Consider the following 12,186-nt stretch of genomic DNA (forward strand, 5'->3'; position numbering starts at 1 on the left):
AACCTTCGTTCATGCTGCTGATGGAGTCATTGTCGCACAAAAGAGCTGGTAACATTACTTTTCTATATAAAACTAACATGTATCCTTACAACCTTCAACACTACACATGGCATTCAAGGCTCATTTAAATCAAATTACTACTTCAGTCCAGTCCCCCCAAATGCTGTCCCTTGCAGGCTCCAAAGATGTTGGGCCATTCAGAGACTCCCAGAGGCCATGCTACAATATTTCATTCAAACGTCTTTCTTGTACTGAGAATGCTCCAGGGAATAGCTACTCATCTTCAAGATCCAGCACAAGTTTCTATTTCTCTGAATACTTAGCTGTCATCTCACAAATAAGCTTGACACTCTGGCCTAACTCTGCTGCAACAACATTTTGTATATAGCTCCACAAAAGCAATTAATCATAATTAATAGTTTACATATAAAAAATGTGAGTTCCATGTGTGCCAGGTAAAACTTAATCACCTACATTAAAGAGATGATCTGGAAAAGCATCTGGCACAGGATTTCACCCTGAGTAAGGATTCAGTGGATGTGTAGTGCCTTTAATATGTTTTAGGAATCGTGTTGGGGATAATAAGAACCTTACCAAAAGTACAAAAATCTATGAGAATAAAGGCTAGAAAATAAAAAGAAGTGGGGAAAGAGAAAAAGGTCACATGGCACTGATGATACCAATGTAAGACTAAAGTCAGGGAAACTGAGAAAACTGATGTGAGTTCCAAAAAATAACTACCAGAAACTCCACAGCTCAAGCTGAACTTGTTTCTCTCCTTCCCTACCTGGCAATGGCAATAACTAAATTCCTTAATCAGGGATTGTAGATGTTACAAGGTCAAGAACAAGAGAAAGCTTTTCATGTGATGTATAACTGAGAAGAATTTGTTGTAAGGAGATCAATAAAACAGTATTCTATGGCCCACTCCTCAGGAAAGAGCTCTGTTAAATAAAACACTAAATATATTTTTTCTAAGAAAATTCAACCAAAAGAAGAACTTATTTAATTTTCACATCCTCTAAAATAATAGATGGAACCATTTCAAAATGATCAATGACATCTAAGGTATGTTTATTCCTAATATAATCACTTTCCTTTATATAAAGCAGTCTTATTTCTTGTTCCTTTTAGTTGGCTTACAAAAAACAATGCAGATAAATATTTAAATAGTTAAAGGTAAAAATTTAGGCAATCTGAAGCAATAGTCAATATATATCATCGTGTATAGGTGCCTGAACTGAAGAAATATAATGTTTAAGTAATATTTTTATGTTCCATTTCACTGGTTTGACAAAGCATAGGTTTACAATATAATTTTATTATTAAACAAAATCCTTCCGTTGGATTTGCAGATCACACAAAATTAATATTTGGATTTAGTTCAGAGGTTGAGTAAATTAGCTTAGTTCACTCTGGGTTTGAGTTCATGGTTCAGTTCAAGTTCTTGATAATGAGCACATCAAAATAAAAATATTTAAATAATGTAATCAGGGCTGACATTTAAGAGTAAATGTTCAGGCAAATATGTGTCTTAAGAAAACAAACTCACTTTACAGAGAGAGCTAAGGTTAAATCCGAAGGTTTGAGCATTCCGGGAGCCAGCGTTCATGTAGTTTCCCATTAGCAATACAAGTTCCAGCAACGTGCTGAAGCTTTTGCTCTTCTTTATCTCTTCGCAGGCAGTACTGACAGCCATGATGTCAGGTTTGATGTTGTTCACCTGCTCTTCAAACTGAAGCTTAAAGAGAATAGCACTGAGCCGTGGCCGCAGTCTCTTCACATTGCTCATCTGATTGAAAAGAAAATAGCAGATTTCCTTTAAAATGCATGGTATAGTTTAGTACTGTACGACTGCAAGTAATCTGGGATGATTTATTGGTATGACAGTACCGAAGAAGCAATATGTCCTCTGAAACTGATGGCAGGAAGAGAGAGAAGCCCTACTTGTTTTTGTAAGGAATCCAGAGTCATTCCTCAAAAACAAAATTAACAATTTAGATGTGCAATGAAAAGAAAGCTTTAGTAAAACAATAATGTTTAATTAAGCAATAAATTAAATGCATTTTTACACACTCAATTTTAAAAAGGTAACAGTATACACACACAACAAATTACAAAACATCCATATCATTACTTTAAATAATCTTTGTTCAATACTGAAATATACTAGGACATGTTTAAAACATACTCAGAAAGGTCTAAAGAGGGTTTGTTTGCTTCAAATAGCAATTGCTGTCCTCAGAAGCCCTGCTGACTAACAGTATGTGTTAGATAGAGGGAGAATACATAGGTCCCAATTTGTACTAAATTGACTTTCTTCAGAAACACAGAAAGCAGAATGACTCCTGACACATACTAAATTAGCAGAATCAGAGTTAGGAAACATGGGAGTCACAGGAGATAGAAGTAGTGCAAAGCCACAGGTCTATCACATGCCAAATTAACCCTCTTTGTGACTCTGGGAATGTGACTGTTGGGGATGAGAACAACTGGAGGTATCAAAAAGAACAAAAGAAGCTGGATGTGATAACCTCTGCTGATAGTCCAAGTTACTCTGAGGCTGAGGCAGGTGGATTGCTTGAGTGCAGGAGTTTGTGATCAGCCTGGGGAACACAAGAGAGGCTGGCTGAAAACAAAACGATAAAAATGGGAGAAGTTCTTTAAAGCTTATTCCACCATTTTATCAGTATATATTAAGGGAATGACCACTTACCTGTAGGCTAAGACACACTATATTTAAGATAGATATGAATTTCTTAACTAAAAGGAAGATAATGGAAATTCAAAACTTAAACCATGCCAATGAGGCAGTAATAGTAAAATTATGGAATTTCAATAACTATTGTAAATATCAAAAACATTTTTGAGGCAAGACCAGACCCCCTCACACAAAAAAAGTGACAGAAACAACAGGGTTAAAATAGAAACGAGCCAAGCAACAAGAATGGAGTCCTAATTAGAATATTCCATGCTTATATAATTATATCAAAATGGATTCTACTACCATATGAAATTGAAAAGAACCAATAAAAAAAATTAAAAACAAGTTCTCTGTGGCTAAAGAAAAGGATAAAAAACAATTGATGACTATTCATCTAAAAAATCAAAGCAGAAAGTATTAATAGTAGAGATTAAATTCTTATATTTGAAAAGTTTCATTACAAAATACTATAAATATCTAATTTATACCTAGCCCTCTCATCAGCCACAGGTTAAATGTTTACATTCACACAAGCATAATTCTAAGAGTTTAACTAATACAATAATAAGCCTGCTTTAGAAAATGTTTTCAAATACTTTAAAAAACATCTTCAAGGGCTGGGATTGTGGCTCAGCGGTAGAGCGCTCGCCTAGCACGGGCGGGACCTGGGTTCGATTTTCAGCACCACATTAAAAAAAATGAATAAAGGCATTGTGTTGTGTCCATCTACAAAAAAAAAAAAAAGATTCTCATTCATATTCTCTCTCTCTCTCTCTCTCTCTCTCTCCTTTAAAAAAAAAATCTTCAAAGCCCCCTTTCTAAGAACAATGTGGGTATTTTCCTCCTGCAAGAAAGTAAAAAAAGACTATAAACTTGACAAAGACATTTTTAATTTTTTTTTTTACAAATTTAAGCAATATAATGTTGTAGAAAGAGAAATGGTAACCCTGTTATAATGATTTTAATTGGAAATGAATCACTCTTTTAAGATAGTGTTATCTCTACCACAAAAATTTCATTGTCATTTGTCCTAAAATATACTGTATGTTTTTAGTATGAGAAATCCTAGCTTGGCCCTTACATGGAATTTTTAGCTAATATAATGTATACTGTGTTGAACTAAATTGAGGTATGCTTTCTCAGGGGGAGAGAAATTAAGTCAAAAAACGGTTAATATTTTTCACCTCTTTTTTCTTTCTTCCCAACTTTTCCACAAGAAAAAAAGGTGTCAGGGAGTTGGGGCAGCCTTTGTATAAATACACAATCTAGGCATCAGGTTGTTGATTTGTAGATAAGGATAACTTTCATGAAAGAATAATGATCATTAAATTTATTTCAATAAATGTGTTTTGAACTCAAATATACATATGGTATACACCAAAAAGGATTCATTCCTTGATTTTTTTTTTCACTTTTTCCCTTAGGCACTGTTAATGGTAGATACACACATTACATTGGCAACATGGATAATACTCTATTACAACCTTTAGAATGCCAAGACACACAAAACAGCACTTACATGTATACATGTAATAATGACCATTCAAAAGGTATCTAATGGGCCCATGGAATCTCTGTCCTCAATGGGTACCCTTATTCAAATTTAAGAAGTCATTTGACAATTTACAATAAACAAGAGAAATAATTCTTCAGTATCCCATGCAAAATATCAGTGTTACAAAGTATTAATTCTAACATCTATTAATCCACTATTTCATGCACAAAGAAAAAGGGGGGAAAGACTATTTAAATGCCTACATTATACCACCTGAAATATGTTAAAGCTTTCCTACTTACAAGCTAACCATATGTAGCTAGCATAAAGTAATTAATTTTCCTAGAAAACCATAACCCAGATTTGTATGAGTAATGAGTCTATCTTGCTCTAGGGACAAATACCTTGAAAAGATAAAGTCTATGATGTAATGCAGAACAAATTGCTAAAAATTCATTAAAAACCCTGACAAAGCAATGTCAGGAAAGGTAACCTAAAACAGAGCTTTGAACAACACTTTTTTTTAAATTAGGTATCCCTTTCATATTATTCTTTCTTACAAATTTAAATAAATTTATATTTTGACTATTATTAAGTGAATGTATTTTTTAAAAATTGCTGAGAATGGAACCTGAGTGATCATGTGGACCTGGTTACTGTCTTTAGCTTACTATTATGAGATACAACAATGCCCTAGACCACATGGTTGCCCTTTTAAAAATAAACAAAAAACTCAATTGGAGCTAATGTAACATGACCCAAATCTTGGGATCTAATTATAATACGAAGATTCTTCATCTCATGACTTAAATGAAAGTTTGTTTCTTCAGATGGAATAAAATAAAAAAGGTAAAATGGTATGGAATAAAAACTCATATATGTATAAGTAAACTTGAAAAAATGTTCCAATATCCTCACCACTTCTAATACTATATCAACATTGAGGACTTAGATTCTGTTGTGGTGGCTTATGTCTATAATTCCAGTGGCTCAGGAGGCTGACTCAGGAGGATTGCTAGCTCAAAGCCAGCCTCAGCAGCAAGGCACTTAGCAACTCAGTGAGACCCTGTCTCTAAATAAAATACGAAATAGGGCTGAGAGTGTGGCTAAGTGGTTGAGTGTCCCGGAGTTCAATCTCCAGTACCAATAAAAGAAAGAAAAAGAAAATCAGAACTAAAAACTTGGCTGTAGTAGAATAACAAGTTAGCACAGAAATGCACAGTTGTGTTGCTCAAATAATAATAGAAAACACTTAAGAAAAAGAACAAAGGAAAGATTACAGTAAAAGTGAAATTAATAATAATGTTAGAAGAAATAAGAATTTCATTTTTATGAAAATATCTTTAAACTTATTGTTAGAGTCTCAGCTATATAAACTCATGACAACAAAATCTTTGACAATGATTGATAACCCAAAGATCAACGTAAAGAAGCAAAATAGTTTGCTTTCACTCAGTTTTTGAAGGCAATGAGTACCGTGCCTGAAACTTCCCACTCTCTACCATTCAGAGATATCACTTACCTGAGTAAGAAACCTTAAAGCCAGTGACTAGTGAAAATCAAACAAGAAGTAATGTTCAGAACTCTAAGGGTAATTTTTTTTTTATTTCATTGGCAACGTATGCAATAGAGCAGAGGCAAAGTAAAATGAAAAGACCTTTAGAAAATCAATGAACCAAGAAGTATAGACTAGGCCCCACTCAGTGCTGTGAGAAGCACCAAATTCATAGTTGTGGCTCTTTTAACATATATGCTCTCTTTTAAAGGGTAAAGAATAGAAAATCTCCCTGGGAAGATGTAATCTTCCATTTTCTCATCACCATTATGTTTTTCACATACAATCTTAATCTTATACATTATTTTCTGGGGAGAAAAACAGAATCAATTTGACACTTTTATACCAACTCTATTTAACAATGTATCTAGTCTCCTTACAGATATTTTTTATTAAATAAGAAGTTGTCAGGAATGAATTTTTTTTTTCTGATAAACAAGTGTTTCCTCCACATCCTATTGTGTACATTTGCATAGGCACACCCATAAAAAAAAAAAACTTTCTAGTTCAAGTTCAATGTCTTTGACATTCTTGCCTAAAATCATTATGAAACTAACCATTCATTTAATTTTTCAATGACTGATTTGAAAAGATATTACCTTCAGTTCTTGTAGACATAGTACCCTAAAGCTTTAGTTCTTAAACTACATAAATGCCTATCTATAAGGAATAAAGGAACAGAGTTTCAGGAAAGTTAGATGAATGACATCTTCAAGTCACATGGGAGCAGAACCTGGGCATAGATGTAACTTGCTACTAATGAAACATTCCTAACACTCACAGCATCAAAATATAAAAATTGATAGCCTTCATTTAAAAATCATCCAGAACACAATTTCTTTCTACCATGCTCTCTTCCAAGACTGTATTTTTTAATTGCCCCACAGCAGTTGTTAGGCAACACATTAAAGAGAATGACACCTACTACTGCTACATGCCTGCTACTACATCAGGGTTTTTATCACTTCTTCTTCATACATCCATGAAAATACTGTGCTGAATTGTTTACATTTCTATCTCTCCACACTGCACTCACTACTCATAGTGGCCTACACTAAGTAAATTCTTCAGTTCCCTGAAGAGAGGTATAACTAACAAGAATGTGAAAAAACAAAGACATCTTTGTAAAGACAGAGTGCTTTGAGAAAGTGGTGTGATCTAATAACAGAAGACACTCAGAGAAAACTTTTAAACCCAATTTTTCTAATTATGTGAAAAAATATCTCTATCTTCCACTGCTAGCAGGCCAATATGTTCATGATCTTCAGAATTTCTAAGGGGGGAAGAAAAGTTAACTTCATTTGAAGAAAGGCTTCAAAAAAAAAAAAAAAAAAGCTATTGAAGTGCCTTATGTCTAGGGAGTACTCAGAATATCAAGAATGTTTTTAAAATAAATGTGCTCTTATGATATTAAAGCTGCTATGCTAAAATTATTTAAGAAAACTATACAACAGCAAAGTACATATGGTACATTTTTTACATGTTTCATAGGATCAAAGTAAAGCCAAGACTTGTACATTCCTAAGTTAAAATACTCTATAAATCTGCCTTAAAAATCACTGACTCTTGTACTCTCTCCAATGTACTATTACACTCATACATTAAATTTTTCAATTTAGTTATTGAACTTTTCAGTTCGAGTATTTCCATATGGAACATTTTTATACTTTTCATATCCCTGCAGATTCCTTAATTAAGAGCATTTTTTCCTTTAATTTTTTGAGATAATTTAACTTCTTTGAACATATTCATGATAATCACATTATACCTATGCAAGGGAAATAGAAAATGTGGACAATTTTGGATGTGAGTCTACATTTTATTCCCTAACAATGTATCCCATTTTAACATCCTTTAATTTGTAATTCAGCATTAAACTTGGTACATGTAATATATCATAGGAACCCTGAGTTCTGTATCCCTTTGAAACCTCTTTGTTCATACTTTAGCAGGCAAATCACATCTTAACTTGTATAAGCTCCAATTTATATTTTGTTAGTTTAGTTCTGTGGAAACTGAAGTATTTCCCTAGTTTCTGTAACTTAATGGTATTTAATCTCGAAATTATCTTCCCTGCAGAGTTCATCAAGGGACTTGATGTAGGCTTTGTTGAGGGGTGGTCTGGAGAAGATGCTTCTTTCTGCTGTAACCCTCATTCTTAAAGCTCAACCTTTCCTGTTCAAATGAATACCATCTAAGTTGAGGAAGGATGAAGAAGAGCTCTTTATTTTGACAGAGCCTGAAGTCCAGTGCCATCTAGGAATGCTTGCTGGCTATACAGTTTGTTGCAGTGGCTACCTGGAAAATCTTTTTCAGAGTATGGACATTCCAGCCCCTGGACAAAGACTAAAGCGAGGTCCCCACAAGGATAAGTGTCCCTTTTTGCACAATTACTTCCACTTTGTGCCTGCCTTACAGACTCGCTATTTGGCGGCTAAAAATTCTTTCCTCCTCAGATTAAAAAGGACCAAAACATCTGCTCCAATTTAGCTCTTGTACTTTAATTGAAAATTTTTCATCAGTCAAAGACTGGGTATTCATGAGATTCTCAAGGATTGTGACTTTTCTCCACTGGCTATCCACTATCTGAAAATAGATGAAGTGCATATTTGATTCTAGCTTCATCATTATTAATACTTTACTTATCTTTCATTAAATTTATTCTTTAGTAATTTAGGTTTCTTGATGTTATTAGAATCTTAAAAATATATTATCATAATTTCACGTTTTAAAGACAAAACAACAAACTCTTCACACAGATTAAACAGTTTTCACAATTTAGCCCATTGATCATATTTCTTTCTTTTCTCTGTAGGTATGTGCATGTGTGTATGTATAAGGTGGAGTCTATATGTTTTTCCAATACTATTACTTTTTTTCCTTTATAATTAAAAACTAATACAGAATAAGAGATTTTGAGACCCCTAGAGAAGCCTAGTATATAACAAACATTCATCAAATTTTCACATTTGTATTGATGAAGAAAACACAGAGTAGAATACTGATTATAGCATCTACCCAATTTATTAAAAATAAACTTTATGAACCTTTCTAGAAACAACGATACTTTCAAAAACATGGCAAAAAAAAAATAAATGAACCAAGATACATCTGTAATAATTATACCTTAAGCCACAGCTGTAATAAAATTTCCTAACTCCATAATAATTTAGTTCCTTAAGTCCAGCCTTACCTTTTCCATTGTTTCCAGAGCAATCTTACAAGAATATATAAAGATCCACATAATGAGATTTGCAGAATATATAGTGCTTCACAGGCACTAGATGCTACTCAGATCTAAAAAGCAACCTTAAAACAATGCTTTCTGTAATGTGATGATTCATAAGAGACCTGTTTGCTTACCACTAGAAAATGCTTTAGGCTTTATTTCAAATGAATGATGCATGGCTAGTAATTAGTATGTTACTGTAATGATGCTTTGTTTTGTTTTTCCAAATGAAACAAATTAAGCAGATTGTGCCATAAAATTTCAGAACTACATAGATACTCTGAATAGAAACCATCATGTTCTATACCAAAAAAATAAGCAAACAACAAATAATGCTACCATCAAAAAACTAACCCACAATTTTACTATGAACTTAAATGCCCCACATTTTACTTATATACATAGAAGATGTAAACTCCCAAAGTTTAAAAAGCAGAAAATAACCAATTTCCCAAAATTTATTCTGAATTAGCAACATTTCAAGTTCCTAGTTGGACATTTTAAAGTAATTGGTCTCGAATATTAGATTAGTTTATCTTCAAATATTAATAGTAAATTACTCCATTAATGAAGTATACATAACACCACCACTAAAAGCAACCCTGAATACAGAAAACACACATGCAGCAGATTGCTACCATAAGAAATGAAGGCTGGCCCTTAGTGTAAAAAGCAATGATCCATAGCTTGGCTGAAGAGTTAATAGTTGAGTGAACAAGTTGAGGGTCCTCATCTATTCAATGGTAATGCTTATTTCCGGAGTTATATGAGAATAAAATGTAATTATCCATTCACATATAGAATTTTTAACACTTATTACATGCCACTCAATGTTTTAGATTTGAAAGAAAACAAAGAAGAGAAAAACGAATTAAACAGATAATATCATTTTAGACAGGGATAAGCATTATGAATCCATGAAAATGGGATAACATAGGTAGAGAATAATGGTGAGTAGCATCATTATAATGAGTACTTCTGTGAGGAAATGACACTTGAGCCCAAGCACAGGGAGTGGTAAAAATAAAGACAATCCTGAATGTCTGGATGTCAGGACATCCAGAAGACATTTTTTGGAGGGGGAAGCGGCATTGGGGGCAACGAGGATTGAACTCAGGGGCAATCAACCATTTAGCCCACATCCCCAGCCTATTATGTATTTTATTTAGAGACAGGGTCTCACTGAGTTACTTAGTGTCTTGCTTTTGCTGAGGCTGGCTTTGAACTCATAATTCTCCTGCCTAAGACTCCTGAGCCACAGGGATGAAAGGCGTGCTCCACTGTGCCCAGCCAGAAGACTTTTTAAAAGACACTTAAATTCTCTTGGAGAAATATATATTCCAAACTCTAATGTAACTCTATATAATACAGCAAAATAAAGAGCAGGAGCTAGTAAGTTGACAAAAAGATAAACAACAAATAGTAAACACAAGAACTGGTACACTACCTCCATCCATGGAAATATAAGTTCTCTAAATAATATTTTTCTAAGATTAATAACCATAATATATTCTACATTAAATTTAGTTTTCCATTGCTATTTCAGTAACATTGATGAAACAAATATAATATAAGCTGCACAATCCCTGCCTGATTTTCAGAATTTCACTTAACAAAAGAGGGATTTTGAGAAATCATTAAAATACCATGAACATGATACTTCCATTCAAGAGTCACTTTGGTTAAATCCTCTGAACTTGCAAGTGGTTAATTAATTACATGTTCAAGATTGATCAGTGGACGAGGTAAAGGTTAATCATAGAGTAAAAGAGAAACCTGGAGCTGAAAGAAAGTTCCAAACAAAAAACAAAACAGCAGAGAAAGGTCCTGGGAATAACCAGCTGACCCTTCTATCTCTATCTCCCATAGCTAATCTCCTTAGTTAATATTCAGTTTTTGGTGGTATTTGCAGAGGCAGGGTCAGGGCAGATGAGCTTCAAACAGTGACATAGAAAAGTCCTCATATTACACATTCGCTTATTCAAAATTAGAAAGAGGGCCTTTTCCTATGATATTTGCTAACTAGCTTATATCTTCAAACAATAACTAACCAAAATATTTTTAAATGACTGATTCCTTGCCATTTATTTTGTCTATGTCATTTTACAAAATTTGCCCTTTCTCTGATGCCACAGTGTTAATGTCAAAATTGTTTCTGAGGGACTGGAGATATGGCTCAGTTGGCAGAGAGCTTGCCTCGAATGCACAAGGTCCTGGGTTCAATCCCCAACACTACACAAACACACACACAAACAAAAAGAAAAGAGAGTTTCTGAATATATTTCAAACATAAACCCATTAACAATGACATCAGGCTGTTTTTCTCAATCTTGACTATCCATGCTTTTTATTCTCACACTGCAATAGCACAAATAAAATTCACTCAGGGACTTCTAAAAAATAAATCACAAGCCTTCCAGAAATTCATTCAGTGCTTGGGTTCATGCTTAAGTTCAGGCCATTGCTTGGGCAGGAACATTATTGGAGTATTCTAATTAAATCACTCCAATATATGTTGCAATAATAAACTAATTAATAATTAATAAGGAGTCCTTAACAGTCAAAAAATGAGTTGGATGCAAAGGTGCTGCCTCTAATATAAATATAATATAAAGGACTCAGGTATGGGATATGCAACTTAAGCAGAAAAGGAGAACTGTGTAGATACTAAGGTTTGGGGAAGACAAAGGAAAGCCTATTGAAGCCAAGAGAAAAGGGGATTCAGGGAGTGAATGAAATAAAAGGTAAAACTATAACTAAGACCCACAAATATCAAAGTCATATGTAGAAACCTATATTTTAAGGAGGGAAAAGTTGGAGAAAAAGAGGTTTCTACTTATAGATAATTACTCCAACCAGCAGTGAAAGTCATGGATAATTTCAAAGGAAGTTATAAGAATCCAGTAAGAATTAAGTAGCTAAGATCACAGAAGAAACACTCCATCCTAGGGGAAAAAAAAAGAAAAAAAAGATTAATAAAGAAAACACCCCAAAAAGTCACATAAAGTAAGAAAACAGACCAGTATAAAGAAAATAGAATAATAAGGGGAATGGCCATCAAAAAACTCACTCAACTAGCTTTCTGTTAATTACATTCAAAATTGAGAATGCTTTTTAAAATTCTGGGCCAGACATTGGGTAAAACATAAATAAAGATACTGTCAAGGAAAACCACAATATAAAGCTGTTAAGACACTTAAATC

At 33.5% G+C, this 12,186-nt stretch overlaps 1 protein-coding gene across 3 annotated transcripts in view; it reads right to left on the bottom strand.

The window, feature by feature from the left end:
- Diaph3 (diaphanous related formin 3) overlaps window positions 1-12,186 on the bottom strand; it is a 475,858-nt gene that overhangs the window by 211,527 nt on the left and 252,145 nt on the right. For all 3 annotated transcript variants that reach the window (XM_048791762.1, XM_048791763.1, XM_015486017.2), the window contains one exon: window positions 1,553-1,792. In XM_048791762.1, coding sequence (XP_048647719.1) covers window positions 1,553-1,792 — 240 coding nt within the window. The remainder of the gene's footprint in view (window positions 1-1,552; window positions 1,793-12,186) is intronic.

The sequence above is a fragment of the Marmota marmota genome, unplaced genomic scaffold, assembly GCF_001458135.2.
Source record: "Marmota marmota marmota unplaced genomic scaffold, marMar, whole genome shotgun sequence".
Classification (NCBI taxonomy): domain Eukaryota; kingdom Metazoa; phylum Chordata; class Mammalia; order Rodentia; family Sciuridae; genus Marmota; species Marmota marmota.